At 41.4% G+C, this 20,058-nt stretch overlaps 1 protein-coding gene across 3 annotated transcripts in view; it reads right to left on the bottom strand.

Annotated features, from left to right (window-relative positions):
• The window catches only part of C2CD2 (C2 calcium dependent domain containing 2), a 37,011-nt gene that overhangs the window by 8,260 nt on the left and 8,693 nt on the right, over window positions 1-20,058 (bottom strand). For 2 of the 3 annotated variants that reach the window (XM_086765727.1, XM_086765742.1), the window contains exons 3-11: window positions 15,633-15,752; window positions 15,107-15,208; window positions 11,302-11,424; window positions 10,877-10,997; window positions 7,625-7,733; window positions 4,479-4,540; window positions 2,417-2,556; window positions 1,951-2,122; window positions 1,096-1,209 (exon numbers count right to left, since the gene is read on the bottom strand). In XM_086765727.1, the coding sequence (XP_086621853.1) occupies window positions 1,096-1,209; window positions 1,951-2,122; window positions 2,417-2,556; window positions 4,479-4,540; window positions 7,625-7,733; window positions 10,877-10,997; window positions 11,302-11,424; window positions 15,107-15,208; window positions 15,633-15,752 (1,063 nt within the window). The remainder of the gene's footprint in view (window positions 1-1,095; window positions 1,210-1,950; window positions 2,123-2,416; window positions 2,557-4,478; window positions 4,541-7,624; window positions 7,734-10,876; window positions 10,998-11,301; window positions 11,425-15,106; window positions 15,209-15,632; window positions 15,753-20,058) is intronic. The other variant, XM_086765734.1, reaches the window with a different exon arrangement.

The raw sequence follows: 20,058 nt of genomic DNA on the forward strand, positions 1-20,058 counted from the left end.
TTTGTCTTCAGATGAGTTTTCCAGTAAGTGTTTTGTATCTTTAATATCATAACAGTTTTGAGAATCAACTCGGAAGTCTAGCGCTATCTTAACATTTCCCAAATTGGCTTAGTAATACCTTGCTGCTTCATGGTATCAAGGGTATTTCTTAGTCTAGAGGTAGGGAAAGATTCAAGTGCTATTACAGCTATGCTTGGTTATTGGTTGATGCTCTTTCCCAGATTTCTGTCTTTTGGCCAATACATTTTGATTTCTCAGCAAGCCTTCTGACTGTTCCAGAAGCAGTCTAGCTCATCTCCACATTGTCCCATCTCCACTCAGATCTGCACACAGAAAATTGAACTCCATATCCTGTACCATTTGCGGCTGACTGATTCACATCTTTCATTACTATTGCCTACCGAGCTACCGAAAGATCGAATGGTGACCACACAAAGGACTGAAAAGTATGCTGAAGATTCAGCATTGCAACTTGAAAAGGTAAAATGCCCCAGAGTCAAAATCAGGACTGTGAATCAGTTGAAGTTAATTTATAATTGAAGTTATTATCAATGCCACCTGGCACTCTGAAGGCCCTTCAGCTGCATGCCAGTTGACTTAAGAAGGTGGACAAACAGGCAGAGCAAGTCTGGGGATTTTCATTAGCACAAAAAAGGCCAGTGGGAGGGCTAAGAAGAGAATTCAGTCTTCCTTACATCAGTCCAGCCTCATGCCTTCTTTTCAGAAGACTTCACAATGGCCTTACAGGTACGTTTCACAGGGTTTTCATTTTGTGCAGTGTCTCGCATGCCTTTATAAAGGAGGAATCTTTCATTCAAATGTTAAGAGAAAAGACAGCCTGGCTTATCTGCAGCCAAGTCCCCTCTCCAAACCACAGCTTTTATTTATTGAAAATAAGTAATTTAAATCGCCAATTGAAACCAGACTTCTATTGAAAGCCTGCTATATCCCAAACCACAGTACTTGCTAACATAAACATCTCAGGGCCTGTTGAAAGACAGCAGCCATATGCTGTTATTTTAACAGGATTACATTAATCCCATGTGCAGCAGAGAGAGACGTATTCTCATTAGCAGCTTTGAACATTTCTATTACCTGTATCTGAAGACGATAACGTTTTGCTGACTGGAGCACCATGAGAATGGATAGCTTGAATAGAGAAATCCTTTTCAATCACCTTTACTTTAACTGGAGTTTTCGCAGGAGAATCTGAGGATCAAGTTTTTTTGGTTATTTAAACTATCCAAGACATTTATTATGAAAATAATAAGAATTTATTATACCAATGTTAAAGCCTGTTCAAATCACAAGTGCTTGAGAAAGTTGTTTAATACAAATTCTCAATGCATGCTCTACAGTAACCTAACCTCAGTCCTGTAAAGTGTAGGAATTTATTGTTTTTAAACATTTCAGTGCAATATGCTAGACAACACCCACTTAATTAATATATCTGCTTTAATAACTTAAAAGAACGCAGCTCTTTGTGTGACTTCACATGAAGACTGTTTAGAAGTTTTACTTTCATACTTATCCCAAGAAGACTGGAGAACTTATTCCTGAAAGACATGCTGAAAAAAAGCTTTGTCACAAGATGACACCAATCCCCATTAGAGATTATAATACAGATCAAGGCTAGAAAGCACAGGATGTTCTGTCATCAGCAAACACTCCAAAGAGTCTGATACTTCTGTCATGTGGAAAACCATGTACTAAACCCAAGCTCTTCTGCATTATCACTCTACCATGAAGCTTTACAGTGTGTAGTAAAAGGAGCATTAACCTGTAAGAACAAGGTTTCATGAAAATTAAAAACCTGATTCTGGAGAATACAAACAATGCCCCCCCTGCCAACACATCAGAGAAGTCCGGACAACAGTTCCTTTCCTTACATTCCGCTCCTGCAGCTTCTTCTGGTCCCCATGGATAACTCTAAGAAGTGGACTTCCTCACCTGTGCTCAGTGGAGATGATCTCCCTTCTAGACGAGGTTTGGTTTTCACCGCAGTTACAGTAGTGACCACAGTCCCACAGGGCATAACAGTGCGATCCTTTTCTACCTTAGTGGCTGGCACCGGAGAAGATACTTGCCACGTCTTTAATTCATGGGGTTCTATGAAAGAGAACTAGGAAGACAAAAAAAACCCAAACCTTAGAAGCACAGTCAAGTACAGGAGGACACTAACATTCCTAGCTAGTACTCCTTTAACATTTTTACTAATGTTCAAGAGCCAACCAGCTAAATCTTTTGGTATACACAAATACACTCTGAAGTGTTACCATGCAATCTGAATGCAGTACTCTAACTCAGACACACATTACACTGCGCTGTGAGCAACAGTCCAAAGCACAAGACAAGCATTCACAAGTACTTCCCAAAGTAAAAGATCCACTGTAAAACCATCTAAACACAGTAGTACCTCTGCACTAATGGATCCCAGCCCGGCCCCTGGCTCTGAGCTGCTTTCACTGGCTTTGCTGTGCAGTGCAAAGCTTTGCTGGCCAGAAGGTTGTTTCCTGAACAAGTCTAGAGGTACAGTCACCTTTGCAGACAAAGGACCTAGAAGAAATCAAAGCAAAAAAAATCAGCGCACATCTGAGCTCTTAGTATGCGCTTAAGGGTGAGAAGACTGGAAAGGAGGGGGAAGAACAAAGGCAGCTAATTGCAAGAACTGGTTCTACACTACAGGGCAGAAACATGGCAATTTTCACAGCTTGCTTTCCATTTTATGACTGTTCCTCAGCCTGACCTAATACTGTGCAACAGGAAAGAATAGAGACATGAAATATTACTTATTTGCCACTAATTATGGCCGTTATTTTTCCCTGTATATGCAGAATGCTTAGGGGAAAATAAAACATCTAGAAATATTACTATTAGGTTCTTGAACAATCTCCATAACCAGCTACCTGCATCTTTCATTTCAGAGACTGCTCTGGATTCCTGGTAAACTGGTGCATCATTAAGAATATTCTTTCTTAATTTGAACTTTAGTGCAACTTCAGCAGTCCTTTGTTCTTCCCCTTACTTTATTAGCTACACTAGACTGGAGCAAACTATTAGCAAAATTACTGCATGATTTCAGAGATGAAATCCTACTTTTCCGTGAAATTCAAAGACAAGTAGAGATCTGCATCATATTCATATTACTCAGCTCCCTCCTCATTACTATGATTCTACTTTGAGCTTCCAGTTCAAATGTTTGAGACAACGTTAGCTAAGATGGTGTGTGTGGTGGGGAGGGGAGACAATTCTCAGTGCAATCAATTGTGACCTTTTTCTTCAAGAAACCAAGCTGGTAGTTACACTCTTAGTAGGATGTGGAACATTACCAGTATTGTTTGAAAAGACCCATTACTAAAGATGCTTAACTACAATATACATTTACTGATTGTATATAGAGTCCATTTTTTCTAAAAAGTAAAAATATAGCATCCATTTCAGAGAAATTTTTTAAAGCATCTGCCTACATTTGACTTCTCAATCCCTCCAGTAATTACAGATCATATGCAAGGTATTGCACAACTTTGTGTATCTAGATTATGAAAAATAAATTAAAAATAAATACAGTAACTCAAACCCAAAAATCAAACACAGTCTGCCTGGCTATATTACTTATTAACCATGGCTTAGATCAAATTTTATTACCTGATAAATTATTAGCCCAGCCTTCATCCACTAACCCAAGACACCATGAGTAAAAGCACATTTTTTTAAATCACTGGGTACAAAGAGCTTTGCCCAATACTTTATTTTTTTCCTGAACTAAGCTGAATATAACTGGCAGTAATAAAACACAGAGAAATAGCTGAGTGTCAAAAAGTAATGTTTATTTTTTGCTTGTTTTACACCTGAAACCTGACATAAGAAGGAAAAAGCAAATGGATCCAATGGATGTTAAAATTTTAGAATGCTGAAAAATTAGGATATCAGCATATGGAAGACTCAGAATGTTGACAGTCTAGAAAGAAACTGAAGGCTTCTCTGTAACATTAACTTTGAGGAGAAGAGAAACACGTGAACAGTGCATTCTCTCTTCTGTCGATGATTACTTATGGAAGTAACAGTGTAAATAGACAGCACTTAACCCAGGTCAGTGTTGCCCAAGCTCTGCAATTTTCCATGGATTTCAACTCTAGGATATCAATTTAAAGACAGGCTTATGGAGTTTGAAAATACAAACTTCAAGTTATAAATTTTCCCCAAGCTGTCCACTTCGTACAAGTTTGGCTGGCTGTTTTCAGCTGATCTCCCTTCCACAGCTGTTCTTCCCCCCAGGGCTGCCTGGCGCCATGCTAGAGGCATACAAATTTCAATACCAGGGCAAGTCAGCATAAGACATCTACACTTCAATACAGGTTCAGAAATCTGAGACTTTCTCATATGGCTATTCAGCCAGGTAGAACTAAAAGAGGACTTATGTCAACGTTTAGCAATGCTCATGAGCTGATCATGCAAAATAATTCAGTTTTAATACTTACTATCCAACTTTCCATCTTCTACTATTTGCAGTTGCAATGCTTTTGATTTGGCACTTAGTTCACTGTGAAGTAAATGAAACTATGTTAGGTCTTTGCAGGTGAGCAGATTTTAATTCCCACTTAGGTTTTCCCCTTTTCCGTTCTGGTTGCCAACACCCAGACTTTTCCTGGCCCACACTAAGCGAGGCAGTACAACTGGCTCACCAAGGCAGGCAGTGCTACACGGCGTAGCATCTTTTTCACCTCAGGTAGGCTGACTAAAGGGATCTTAGTCAGAAAACCATGGCCTGGTTCCCTCCAGCACTGCTGCACAAGTTTCATTTCCTAACATTTTAGAGGCTCTTCTTCTCCCCAGTAGCTGGCAAACACTGCCCTTCAAGTTGATGTTGGTCCCTAGTCCAACTGCTACACCACAGCATTAAGAAGCTATTTTTTCCTGGCAGGACCAAATCTGTAAGTCAAGATGCTGGAACAGGTCTGATCAACAACCTATTCAAAGTTGTGGGGTATCCTGTCAAAGCAAGAAAGTGTCCTGCAAAAGCAGGACAGATGCAAGTAAATAAAAGTAGTTACAGACTTATGTGAGAATAGACAGTATTATTTTTCCAAAATAAGACTCAAAGATGTTGCAAGCTAACAAGAACTAGCTTCTATGTGACAGAACCAACATGAACTAACGTAATTAGCAGAATTACTGACACATGCAGTACTTCATAAGATGGACTAGACAATAGATACAAAACCTTTCCTCTAATTGAGACAGTGAAGCAAACTGGGTACCTACTGAGGAACCTTCCAGTAAAACTTGATTTTATAACCTTCTTAGTAGGTATTCTGCCAAAAACCTCAAGGGCATGCATATACGTATTTTAGTTTTGTATGCCTCTGTTTCAGGATGGTGTGATCTTGGTTGCAGGCATCTCACCTCCATTAGATGCTGTGGGACATCATCCATGCAGCAGGTTTTAAGTTTTTCCCTGCCACTACCATCCTTTCCTGCACTGCCAAAACTTGAAAGGAAGCACCTTGATGATACTATTGCTGCTTTTCCCACGAAGCTAAAGCAGAGCCTGACATGGTGGTCAGTACACTGGTCTTCAGACTGGTGAGTATTTTCATTTTTGAAGAAAGAAAAATTGGGGCGGGGGGGGCATGTGAACTTGAAAGAAGGTACGCAGCCAAATCCTGATCACTCATTTGTAAAAGTCCCGAAGCTTACCTCATGCGCTTCTGAAAAGCAGCCAATGCTGCGGAAAACCCAGCACTATCCTTAGTGTCAAGGCCAAATTCCAGTCAACTTAATCACATCCTGCCTGCCCTCTCTCTGCACTTTTAGTTGGAAAGGGTATTATTCTGACAAATTTCCTGTCTGAAATTGCTGGGAACGCGTCTGCTCTGCAACACCGAGCATGGATCCTGTTCTACCAACAGATGGCGAAGTGATTCACAGACCCCGTGGCTGAAGCACCTTGAGATACTCTAGAACAGAAAGCTGCTACAGAAGTGCATTTTTTCCCCCTCTTATTGTGGAGGGGAAATCGCATGACACTGATCCTTAAGTCTTGATGCAATGCAGCACACTGTCATGGAAGAATGTTGTCTGATCTGTGGCTTTCTACAAAAAAAAAACCCTGTAGGTCCTTGTAACTAAAATCAGACTTTAAAAGTCGTTGGATTGTGCATGTCTGAAGGAAGAGAGCTTCCTATCTGGTATCCCGCTTGACAGCAGGATGAGAAGCAGTTGCACACCTTCATCAGATCACATAAAAAGACGAGGCTTTGTTCTGCAACATCAATTTTTCTTTGCCAAGTATAGTGACTTCTAACCATCTGCACACAAGCAGAGAGGTCCAGCGCTCTCCAAGTCAACTTGTGATGACCAATTCTGGCACCTTCCTTCAAAACAAGCAGCTTCTGTCACTTTTCCCCTCAGCTCTCCTATTTCGGCAGTGCACACTCCATAACATTTACAGGCACAGTCCAGCAGACTGCGATGAGGAGGCAGAAAAAGATCTGTGCACTGCATGCTCACTCCCCCTTCAAGTTGAGGAGGAGCAGGGAGAAGTGCGCACTGCTCCTCAAGGAAGAGAGCACTCTGCAAGGACAGGCACAGCTCTGAATACACGCTCAGTTCCTTGTAAGCTAAGCCTCTGCTTTGCAAGAGAAGGAACAGATACAGTGGATGCCAGGCTGTGACTAGACACTGAAGAAAAATGTCACATAAAACCAAGCAGCATTACTCTCTGAAATATATATATTTTTATACAGAGAGAGAAATGGAACTGAGATGGGAGAGGAAAGCTACAGAAAGAACTAGAGAGACAGAGACTCCACTGCACATGAAGTGCCTCTCACATTAGTAATATGTTAGGAAAAAAAAAAAAAGCGGCATCTGCAGTTTGTTGCATAACAGCATCTCTACTCCATTCCCCTGAGAAGCTGCTTCTGCCTACCCATGTGTGTGTTTAAAGACACTAGAGAAACATGCCTCTGACCCACCATCAATGACTCGCCCTTCCTCAACTCATACAATATAGAAGCTATCAGATACTTCTGCTGTGCTGCTACAAAGTGGAAATGAACATAGTTTTAGAATTGCTCACTTTTGACATTATTTACAGAAGCTGTGTAAACCACAGAATACCATCCAGGCTGCCCAAAAGTCCCATTTTTGTTCTACAGAAAAAAAAACCATCTAGTTAGTTTTACACTCTCTTTTTAATCATAGCCACCATTCTTTTAGATAGTCAATTTTGTTTTGTGTATTTACATTTCCCACTCAAGGGAGGGAATGGAGAGACATCAGATTTCCTCAAATGCAGTTTTCAAGGTAAACTGACTTCAAAACCTCACTAACACTTTTTTTTTTTTGGCACTGTATGAAAGCACAGGGTGATTTGTTATGCCTGTTATTGCTGTCATTTACTAGAATCAGATATCTACCAGGGAAGATCTAGAGACTTATTTGATCTCATATCCATGCAAAGGGTAATTAGATATCCTGAAGTCCTACCAGCTCCAGATTCCCCTGAGGCCACCTGACTGGACAGATTTCAAAATGCCATTTCTCCCGCAAAAACCTCACATAGTTTGAGTAAAAGAAGATACTTCACTATAAAAGTATTCTCAGTATGTAAGTTACTTACAAGATAAACTCTTCCTTCCAAAAGGGATTTGCAGCATTTTTGGCTACAGAGCTGGAAAACTTCTGCATAGGGTCATTCAACTGAACTATACACACAAGGTTTGTGCTGCCTGTAAGGGCAAGAAAAATCAATATCTAGTTATTAATATTCCATCAGCAAGAGGCACACTTACTCAAAAGAAAGCTCAGAATCCCCTTCCTTACATACTGCGCTTTTGAACAGACTATTGCAAACACTTCTGACTCTCCCACAGAATAAAGATCTTCCCTGAGTTTGTATACCATCTGCATTCACAGTGATGGTCAAGATTGCATTATCATTGCCCTATGCACTGTTCTACGCAGTGTGAAACATGACGATCCGCTTTAAATTCTGCCATGAAGCAAAAAAAAATACAGGCACAAAAAGATCAAAAAGGATGGGGACACAGAATGAAGAGCAAGGTGGTGGTGTTGTGGGTGTGAGGAGGGGAGGGTGTGAGGAGGGGAGGGTGTGAAGTTGCTTTCAAAAAAACAGAAGTTTTCAAAGTTTTTACTGTCACATGGTCACAGTGGTTTCTTTGGACATCAAAGCAAGCCGCTTCTGCTAGCAAGTGAATGATGACAGTGGTGTTAATTAACAATGGCTTTCTGGACTGTGGTTTTTAACAAGTTCATGGCATTTTAGAGTATTGGTGCAGAATTATCTCTACCTTGATCTTAAAATTCAATAGCGTGGCAAACTGGCACATTAAAGTAGCTATATTCCTGCTCCCAGGGGAAATAGTTTGTACAATGTGCTCCCCAAAACAATTTCTTTTGTATGGCTTTCACAGCATCAGAAATAATTTCCAATGTTATTCCAGAAATAATAATAATAATTCCAGAAATAATAATAATCCCAGAAATAAAGTCCCAGTGTTCCAAAATATCAAGAAAAGCAGGAAAAAGCTCAGTATTGCCTGTGTGCAAAGCAAACAAAAGAAATGTTGCCTCCAGTTCTCCAGAAGAGTCTAGGTTTATATTTCTGTCATCAACTCTCAGTTGTCCTCTGGTGGTGCATCGGGACTGTGGATGAGCCCTGTCTCAGGCACAGAAGCAGCTTGGGCCTGGCAAGGTTATTAGAGGAGACAAAGCACTGTGTGCAGGCAGCTTATTTGGGATCCAAGCTAACCCTGGAGTAAGTAGTTTAGCTGCTTTCACAGCGAGCTGAGCCTGAGTTAATGAACCTAGGCAGGTTTTCTGTTAACCCAGCCATATGTCTCTGCAGCCTGCTCTTGCTGCCAGCAGCGCTCAGCAGCCCCGGGCAGAAACGCTTGTATAGCGCTGCCTGAAATTACACTGGAGCCACTGACCGACTGATACTGAACAGGGTATTTCAGCATTTCTGCCCCACACGTGCTGGTGCACATAACTAACAATTTTTTCCTTAACAGCAGAAACCACATTTGCCCTAGATGATACACCGTGGACCATACAGTACTAAATCTAGGATAATCTTTGTTTACATACACAAGCTAAGGAGATAAAAATGGGCACAGCCCATAAGCAGAGACCAGTTCTGCTACTGCTTGCTCACCAGTGGAACTAAAATATCTATGGGAAAGCCACAAGCTCCTATAAACCGTGTTAGCATCCACGGTTTATAGGATGATAATGATCAAGACACACTGCCCATCCCCAACCCTCTATCTATCTGCAGCTTAGCCTGCAGTATTGCACACACTTAACTGAGTCTCTCAGAGTTGCAACAGGATAATTAATTATTGCTGCAAGACAAGGCCAGGAAAAGGGAAGGGAACAATAATTAAAAGGCAGCAAGTATATCCAGAATTTAGCATCTTCCCAGCTGTGCAGTAGTTCCTCTGGATTTCAAGAACACTACCTAAACTCCACTATGAAGCTTTATTTCTCACGCTTAGTTCCAAAGCGTTTATACTCCCAGAGTTGCTAGGGAACCAGCAAAATATCCTCCATCTCCTTTTAGAACAGCAAACGGTGATTTTGCCTCTCAATATCTGGGTTCCCAAAGTAGAGCACATTAATTGTCCCCTCTTCCTTTCATTTTCAGGAAAGGGGCAGAGAGGTTTCCCATAAGATGAATCTTCTGCTGTATGCACATAAAGGTATGTCATGACTTTTAAAGGCAGCAAAAATTATCTGCTCTTTTGAAAAGTTTAGTTTGCACTACAAAATTGCAGAGTAATAACAAATTCTGAATGAGTTTTCCTGCAATCTACAGTTTCTAGCACAGTTTTATTTATATAGGACATTTCACTGCAAAGAGCTCTAGAACTGCTTTAAAAATAATTTGGTTTTAAAAAGAAACAGCCTGCAGAAAGTTTTAGACGAATCACTTCCAACCAGGATGAGCAAAGCAGCATTATGCAAAAGTCTAGGGCAGAAACATATTACATCTAACTGAAAAAAAAGAGTATGACAAGTAGGATATATTTATCCAAAATTCCTGCCTTGCCGAATTTAGCAACCACAAGCTTCCACTAAAAACACCGTTACAGAATTATTAGTGACCATAAATAACAGAGCCTTAAATTTGTATTTCCGCTGACAAAATCTGAAATATGCTTGTTCATGCCTCAATCAGTGACGAAGGCATGCTTGCACTTGAAGTCTGAATACTTGCTAGGCAGGCTTGATGCTTCCTTCCAAAACCAACACTGCAACTTCACTACGCAGTGATCTCCTTTTTGGCTTCATTCTGCACTTGCAAGAGGTACTCCCTCCCCTACCCACAGAGGTACTTTATTAGGGGGAAAAAAAATCCCTGACAAACAAAACACCACCTCTAAAGACAGTTCACACAGGGAAGGAGAGTTTTAGATAAATCAGCAAATTGCTCAAAAGTAAAGAAAAGCAGCTGTAAAAATAAGGTAATACTGAACCAAACCGATGTCATTGCTAACAGTTAACAGACAGTTAGATTTGAGCCCCTCATCTTGGGTACACCCAAAGTGATAACTTCTAGAAATTAAAACTAAAATCCAGAAAATAATCAACCAAATTTATAAATATGCTCATTTCAATTTGTTTTCTACAACGATAGATTTGCTTACAAGAACATCAAGATGTTTAAACACTCAAATAAACCAAAACACACACAGTTTTTTACAAGTCTGTTTCTCAGAGTACAGCGATTTCTTATATCGTCTTTAGAGAGAAGGTTGTAACCCAGAACTTTCAAATTATTTCAGCCAAAAGGAAAAAAGAACCCAACCCAGCTTGAAAACAAGCAGCATCACATGGGCTACATTACCTGCAGCACTGTGATCAGTTAGGTTTACTGCAATGTTCTTCACTAGCAGTTTGAGTTCGTGAGCCCTTGGAGGTTTTGGTGGACTAGTGCCCTGAGGGAGAAGGCTTGTGTTCTGTACATTCTGTGAAAAGCAAGCAGAACAAGAGGAATCATGCATATGCAAATACCAAATACTTTTAACTCTTCTCACATCAATATAGGGAAGCAGGCATTCAGTGGGGTGTAACACCAACAGATAGCCACACAGGAGTTATGACCACAAAGCCTTCACTGCCAAAGGCTACGTTGTTTTAAAGAATGCGTTCCAGTTGTTTCTGATCACTGAACGGTGTTCAACTTACTCATTTGTGAGTCATGAATATATAATAAAAAAGCAGTAAGCAGAAAGACACTTCTTAAAAGATTTAGGTAGGAATAGGACTTACCTGAATCTCCTTTATATCTGTAGGCCTTGTACTCAACACTACAGATGGAGAAACTGAGCTAAAGAGGTTCTTCAAAACATCTCTGAGCATTTCAGGTATTGCACATGTCCCTGCTGTCTGTCCCTAAGAGGAAACAAACAATGCTGCTTCTCAAAACACAGAAGAAAGAAGGCAAAAATTAATTTGGTATATCTAAGCCACCAAAGCTACTGAACATTAACTTTGTCAAAGATAGACATGGTTTCTGTTGCCGACAACAAAATATAACAAGAGATCATGCAAATAATTACTTAGATTCCTATATTATGCCTTAAAGGAAAACTAGAAACATGCACTGAAAAAGTCACATGCTGTTCTGGGAGTTAGGAAGGCACAGCTATTAGCCACAAAACTGGAAGTTTCATTAACAGTTTATATCTTATGATGGTGTTTTAAAGTTTTTCTACTGCTTTGCGCTTCACCGAGAGCGCAGATCAGGTCATCAGATAAGCAGATCGGCGCTGTTCCACTGATTTAATGGGAGTTACGCCAGCTTGCAGCAGCTGAGAAGCAGCTAATCCTGTGCTGCACTGAGAAAAATGTATTACAGCATCTCCTGGAGGTTTTCAGCCTTGCTGAAAAGTGGACTGTATGGACAGATAGTCATGCTGCCCTGGGAGACTGACTTGTATGTTTGTCCATTCAAAAATCTCATGGCAATCTGTGCTCAGTGCCACTATCTCTGAGGGATCAGAACAGACCACAGATTTTGCCTACACATGTAGCTTCACACTGTTAATTGCAAGGTGTACGAAGATGGTGAACCGCCCCTGCCCTCCCTGCGCTCCTGGAGAAGCTTGTGCTTCCCATGTCACACTCCTCCTCAGAAAGTTTCTTCTGCTCAGTTACCTTCAGGGAGTGGATTTTTAAATTAAGCTATGATAGAAAGGGCTGTCTGATACCCAACTGCTACGAAGGTAGCACAGGAGAAATCTCAGTGAGGCTTCTTTTCTAAAGAAAAGATTGAAGTAGGAGACAAAGATCTGACCTAAACAACAGAGGATTCACCCATCTTTTCTCACCTCATACCACACCTGAGAGACCTTACCAGTACAGAACAAGGGAGATCAGGTTGCGGACTGAAGGCCCAATCCTGGTAGACTGCTTTGGTAACACTGCAGCCATGCACCACCAGCTTTCAGCGCTACCTGACCCAGGCTGGTGCAGCCACACAGCACAACGAAGTTGTGAGGCTGTAACAGCTGAAGTCTCAAACAACCACATTTCTGCAAAAGCGCTGGAGCACAGACTTTGCTCCACCACCCCGGACGCACTGCACCCCGCTCCGCCGTTACGGAGAGCTCTTGGCACGAGAGGCAATCTGTCATTTCAAAAGCCTTGGTCCTGTCTTAGGTGTAGGAGAATGATCGTGCAATGATTTCTGCACTCCGAAAGGTGTGCTTGCAGCTTGCACAACAGGTCAAACATTTGGAGTAACAGCCCTTTCCCAATTACCCAAGTGTTACAGAAACATGTAGAGTGTTTCATAAAAATCCCAGGAATGCTGTGTACAGAAATCCTGTTTCACTCTGCCTTCTTACCTAACCGCCCTTTGATGACAGGTCGCTACGGTTCAAAACGTACAACCGCATTGACCCGTCCCACAGAAACTCCGTTCACACTGTGCTCCCTCAAACAGCTGCCAAGGAAAGAGGCAGCAGCACATTTGAAGGTAGTACTCTTGCTTTAAAACATATTACAGTAAATTAGGCTGTCTAAAAGCTCGGTTTCAGTAGTTTCATAATTTATGTCTTTTAAATAAGCAGATAAATCGTGGTTAGTTTTCACTGTTTGGGATGTAATTTCCCTCTCCTACTCTTACCTAAACACTTTTGATGAAGAAGGGTGTCAACTTGTAAAATACCAGCCAACTCTCACTTTGCCACCAACCAAATCTGACACTTGTTATTCAATGGTGACAACAGCAACAATAGTCATTGGACTTCTACTCATAGGTATTTTCTGATGTTTCCATAGTTATTTGCAAAGCAGCTTGGCTAAAGAGCCCCCTGTCAGCCCAACCTCGTTTTTAGCCATTTGTAAAGTAACAGTCTATCACCCCACACTCTACAAGGCAAGCTATAAGGGCTTAACTGCCAACCAGAAAGGCTGAAGACAACACATTTTACTTTGGGTTTGACATGTGCTGGGGGTGTACAACCAGCTACTGTGGCCAGCTTGGGGCACACCAGCACATAAAGTCACGGTAGCACAACCGCGTGCAAACCCAAGCCCTGCCAGTCAGCCAGGTTGCCAAACTCAATGCAGGTTGACCCAGCTGTTATCAAGAAAAAATAGGTTATTACACCCTCCTTGTTCGACTGATGACAAAAGCACTGTACAGATAATCACAGGCAATTAAGGGTATTTATTTGTACACAAAGTGTTTGTTCTGAAAGAGGAAAAAACAAGACACAAAAGCTGACATTTATGTTTAGGAGCTGAAGCAATTTCTGAGGTGTAGATTGCTCACAGGTTTTAGCTCTTTGTTTATTGCCTCCCCTCTTCCCTAAGTACTAATAGAAACTTCAAAGTGAAAATAAAGCTCTTAACTATTAAGAACTTAACAGGCTCATTTTAAAAACGCGAGCAAAGCACAGCAAGCTACAAGTCCTTTGCAACCCTGGACTCAGGCAGCTCTCAAAAAGCAGGTTGTGAAGTCTAGTGACTGTACCAGAGTCATCCGCATCTGTCAGCAAGTACTTAATGACTGTTCAATATGCGGATAATCAGCGTGCCACCTCGATACATCAAGATCATTTACACTGCTACCCAAGCACAGTAAAATCTATATTAAAACACACTTCAAAAGACTCGTCTGTCTCTATTTATGAGTTTCACATTTTTCTGTACAAAAACTCTGGTAATAAATTATTCTGGTTCTAGGTCACCCAGTACAGCCTTTAGGAGCGGCTCTACTATACACTAAACCTATTTTTTAACGAGGCCTTCAGCTGGAAAACCAACTTCAAAAAACACAAGCAAGTCTTCATCCATTGTTATAAGAAAGGCTTACGTCACCACTTTTGTGCCCAAAAAAAAAAAAAGTGAAGAGTGAAAGGCAGAAGAGAGTCTCGGTCATGAAGAAATTCTTTCAGGGGATGCCCCAATAAAAAAACCCCAATGAGTCAGGGTTTATATATTAAGATAAGGTGCAACTTTAAAAGCATCAAAGCATTTTTAGATCACGCATCATTTCCTTAAACACTTGGTACTGTTTTCAGAGCTGTTTCCGAATTACTGTTACCAGGTTTCAAATTGATTTAAGTTAAGGAAGGAGCAACTGTGTAACTGCTTTGATGGGAATATAATTACAATTGGTGTTTGTTGTTATTTCAGAAGTGCTCTGAGAGGAGGTATTTAGGAACAGACATTTTTCAAACCTTTGAATTTGGTTGAAAAATGTTCACCAAGTCATTTATCAAACACAGACTTGATTTATCTTTAATGCTTCAGTAATCTTGAGAAATGCTCCTAGATTTCAGAGATGTGGGGTTTTGAAGGATGAACCATGGCAGATTTCACTGAAGCTTCTCAAGATGGCACTGCCAACAGGTAACAACTGCCCCACGCTTCTAACAAAGGCAGCTAGCAGAAAGAAACAGGCATTTGTGCATCAGCTCTTCCAGCCCCTGATACCTGATTGCTTGATACTGATGCTTGAGACATTTCTACTACTAACCCAAAGCATTCTGTTGGGTTTTTCACCAAAGCGATGGAAACCCATCTCCTCTTCCATTACAACAAGTAAAACTTACTGACTGACCTCCTGCACCGTTGGCTGGATTTCAAAGTTGATTTCATCGGTGTTAATGAGGAACCACTCAACTTTGACATCTTCTCCTTTGTCTTTCACATAGAGCTGAAGCTGTGGATAGGAAAGCAGTTATTGGAGAGCATTCTGGTGTCCTGTAAAGAAATTGTACATCAAGCTCCATACTAAGGCTTGACAAAGGAAGAATGATACCAGTTTCTGAGTAAGTAAATGCGAAGTGATAGTCTAAGAAGGCAGAAGTTACTTAAGCTTTGCGAGTGCATGCCAGTCGAAAAAGAGTATTGTTGTTCCATACATCTGAGTAGTCTACCTAACGCATTATTTATCCACAGTCTCCTAAAGAGGAGACTTAATTTATCAATTTATCACTTGCCCCAGAAGGAAACTGTAATATTATTAAATGTTTTACCAGAGTTAACATAAGCTTACATGCATTTTGCAAACAGGAGGTTCAGCTCAACTGCAGGATGAGACGTAACAAAAGGAAAAAGAGGGAGAACAACACTTAATGCTTTACCTGCAAGTGAAGTGGAGACAGTTTCACGCTGTACGACTGACCTTCTGCAGCCACAGGCGAAGTATGTGAGACAGTGACAACAAATTTAACAGAATCTCCCACAACATTGCAAGAAACCACCTAGAGAAATGAAAGAGATGGGGAGAGATAAAAGAAGGGAAAAACAAATTGGTCTTCAGAAGAAGGTTTGGTGAAGTCAAGGAGGAACTAAGAAAAGGAAGGACTTTAAGCTGCAAGAACTATGCTAAATTCCATAGGTGGGAGATTTCTAAGCAATTTTATTAACGTCCCTACCTCCTTCTACACATTCACTTCTAAAAACCATAGTTCAAGTATTCTCTTCTGGATGCAGAATTTAATAACTGACAATACTGGTATTTTCCAAAATTTCTTTTGTATTGTTATCCAATACAAAAATAAATTCTCATCTGACAAGACTCCTTTGTGTTTCACATATCTATCTATTAAAAGCTCAAAGATCACGATTTTGCATCAGAGAGATAAAGAAGTTTGTTCTTCTTCCTTTTCTGCTCCGAACTAAGTAGCCTATCACAGGATAAGTGGGTTTACCAAACAATATTTGGTTTAGTGGTATCCTACAAATGTGAAACTTTGGCATAACCCTGCTGCTGTAGAAGTGGATTTTGTCTGAGTAATTCTAGTTCCCAGTGGGGTGGCGGGGAGGAGCAGAAGCCTTTAAGAGTTTATTCAAGTCTTTGACCAAATGAAGAAAGGCCCTGAAATTTGGTGACAAAGCTAAATGTCTGGGACTAGTTTGTATGCCACTTGATTGCTACAGACTTCGTTGAGAACACTTCCTCACTTTTATGAGCAGTAATTTAACTTGTTATCACACTGAGTTTACAAACAGTAAATGGTTTTTCCTCTCTCTGCTCTGCAAACCCTTTGAGGTGCCGGAGCTGCTGTGCAAAATTTCTGGAGTGTGCAGAAAGCACCTGGTGGCACAGGAAAGCCCCAGGTACAGAACTCAGAAATCACTCATCACACCAGGGAGGGAAGCTCACTTTGCAAACAGCTCTGCTGGTTGAAAACAGCTGCTTCTCACTGTCCCTCTGTGGTTATTGTCCTCACAGCTCCACTGTTGGAAAGGATAGCTGAGCCCTCCTTAGATTGACTCAGGCAAAGTTAACCAGGTTAATGCAATGCACAGACAAATAATTCACTATAAGATTTGTTTGATGGAAACTCTGCATGTATGCTATTAAATTATGCTCGTGCACTTATTGCTTCACTTACGAGCACTGGAATTGAAGCTGAAGGCTTTAAAATGAATCATGTACCTTCTGGAAGATCCTTATCAGTCTCTACTTAAATATATTTTGTCTCCCTGGGCTCTACAGCATACATTTTAAGAAGCACCAGAGCGTTATCAAGGGCTTCAAAGTACATCCATTAAGGTAGAGACTTAACTACAAAGGAGTGGGAGAAGGATGTGGACACGACAAATAAAAATCCCAACCACACCCACAAGCACAAGATTTGCCTTTTCATGTTTGTCCTCTGTAAATCACAGGATAGAAGTGGACAAATCAGTTTCCCTCACCTCTCCCTTTCCCCAAAGTCTAAATTCTTTTAGAAATTATTTCTGACCCTTAATCCCATATAATCAATGGAAACACCCACTATTATGATGTAACATAAAGGATTTTTAAGCATTTTTAATAGCTAACAAGACCTAAGAGCCTAACTGCTTATTTCACTTGTAGCTGAGTTGAAACACAGAATCACTCCTTTCATTCACGAGGATGGATTGGTACGGTGGCTCTTCAAAGACTTCAAAAATTAATAGGTTCTTCCCTCTTTTTCGAGGGCAGAGGAGGGAAAAGGACAGGTGTGATGCAAAAGCTGCTGACACTTGCATGTCCTAAATGCACTGGCTTATCATCCATGCACATTGTATCCACACATGCGTAGGAAGTTCAGTGCATTCAGAACAAGTTGGACTTGCTGCCCATGTGATGTGGATCCATTTGTCTGGAATTTCTGGATGTCTAACAGCTAAGCTTGCCAGGTACACCGTTGATTACTGCTTATAAAAAAAAATTGTGGCAACAGAGTTGGTAGATGAGTTCATGTGCCACTTTTTTTCTTAGTCATGTTTACTTCTAAGTAAAGGATGGAAACAGACACTGCAGGTGGTGGAACTTTCACTCTTCTTTCTACACCTTGTTAAGAGATGCTAAATCCTTTTTTTTTAAATATTTGTACCTTTAGTTTAGGAGCCCAAACCAGTAGTGTTTGGGCTTTTAATCTCCTTGATTAATTTATTTTAAGCCAAAGACATCTACCAAGTCCTAGTCACCTTCTCCCCTCACTTTTAATAAAATAACTCTGGTCTTCAGGCGCCAAGGTCTGTTAATTTTTAATCTAATCAGAAAAAGAAGTAGTTCCATGCTTGTTAATAGAAAATAATACATCTTTATATCAGGTGAATCCCTTTGTTCTGGGAGCAGGAAGGATTATCAAGTCAGAGTATTGAGAGAAGTAGAATTCCAGCCTTGAATCTGAAGAGAAAGCAATTCTGTTTTCATCTATGATGCTGCCACACATGGTGAGAAGTTGATCAAAGAGACCACAACTGCCACTTCCCTTTTTAAGTGACATTCCTTTAGAAGTGTAGTGGATGATTGTGATAGACCAGAGCAGAAATATGTAGGCCATTTTCCCCACAACATTCACATAAAGAAAAATACTGAAGCTTCCTGTGCTACACTCCTCTTCCTCCATGTCTCCATTCAACCTGCTTTCTCAAATTCATTTTCTCTGCACAGATGAAAAGCAGGAGAAACAAGGGTCAGGCAAAGCACCCCTTTCTGGTTGGCAGGGGAGAGAAAGAGGCAGGATAGATGTTCACAAGAAAACAGTAGCACCTGGACTGATGGGAAAGGAGTTGCTCTTCAACTTTAGTTATCTTCTGGGGTCTCTCTCCCACATCTCCTTACCAGGGACATCCCCAGTCATCAATATTTTGTGTTTCAGAGTCAAGAAAACCTGTCATTTTTATAACAAACTGCTTTTTAAAAATTAAGCCCTCCCATGACCGCACAGCAGCTGTGACCAGCTGATTCTGGACTCCCAGAGGGGTCATACCCCAGTGCTCTTTTCTTATCTTACATCTGAATAAGCAAGACCTCCTAAGCTAGCAGAAATAGGGTGAGGTGAAGTAGCAGCACAAAGAAACCAGGTCTATTCTATCAGCAGGACCAAGGTGTTTTCTCCTTCCAGGATGTCCTAGGCCTAGGCCAGCCTCCCCTGGCACAAACACCCCATCACCAGCCAAGGTCGCTCCATGCACTTGGGGATCTCCCATGGAAGGAGTTCCCAGCCTTTCCTCAGGTGCCTTCGCCAGCAAGGCTGTGCCCCAGCTCCTTCTCAGCCCTTTGCCATCCCTCCCCACACTCAGCTGACTTCTGGCACTTGATCACCGCCACACCAGGGTTACTTTTCCAATCTCCTCAACACTCTCCAGCCTCCCCCCTCCCCTGCCCCCATCCCTGACTGCACTAGCTCATGGTGTGGGTGAGCTGCCATGGCAAAACTCCTCCACCTGGCTGGGCTTTGTTCCCCATCTGCCCAACACCGGCACCCAGCTCCAATGAGCTGCAGATACTGTAACACACCTTGCTTATACATATCTAAAGTTGTTACTACAATTACCCTAAAAAACTCTTTCGGATAAACAACTACAGGAACAAAGGAGACTGAAAAAGCATTACAGTTGGAGTAAGACAAATATTTTTCTGAGAAACTCAAGTATCCAAACTTGTGTATCCACACCTATTAAAGTCCTCCCCCCTACTTTGCCCTCCCCCTCCATATCTTGACTTTTTTCCTTTGCAGTGCCTGTGGACAGAGTTCCTAAATTTCAGTTTCTTTCCTTCCTGAAGCATCAGCAGAAGCTGCTTCATCTCAAGGAGCACCAGAGCCCCTCACACGTGGTGTCCTCTCACTTTGAGGTTTCAGTTCTGGCACTGGCACCCCACCAGTTCGTGCATTACACATGGGCTTTTCGTTACTCCTCCCTCCCCTCCCCATGTGTGGCAGCAGGTTCCCTCCCGTAGCCAAGGGAGGGTGAAGGGCCATGACTTCATTCTTCATGGGGAAGTTCTCCCAGCCCTGCTGGGGAAGGTCATCTTCACCTTCCCCAAGCCCTGACCTCATCACATGTGCATGGGGCATTACAGGCCTTGATTGCTTTTTTTTATGTAAGCAAATCAGTTTTACTGCATTTGGTATTTATTTTCAGAAATAATAGGTTACTCAAGGTCACTCAGTAGTATGTAAGTAACAGAAGCCTTTAATGTTTTCACGAAGACAATGAGTATACACCGTGACACAGCCACACAGCAAAAGCTGCACTGATCTCAACTGCAGGGACCAGTACGCCATTAGATTTAGGCCCTCC

Source organism: Chlamydotis macqueenii, chromosome 1 (genome assembly GCF_036417535.1).
Source record: "Chlamydotis macqueenii isolate bChlMac1 chromosome 1, bChlMac1.mat, whole genome shotgun sequence".
Lineage (NCBI taxonomy): Eukaryota > Metazoa > Chordata > Aves > Otidiformes > Otididae > Chlamydotis > Chlamydotis macqueenii.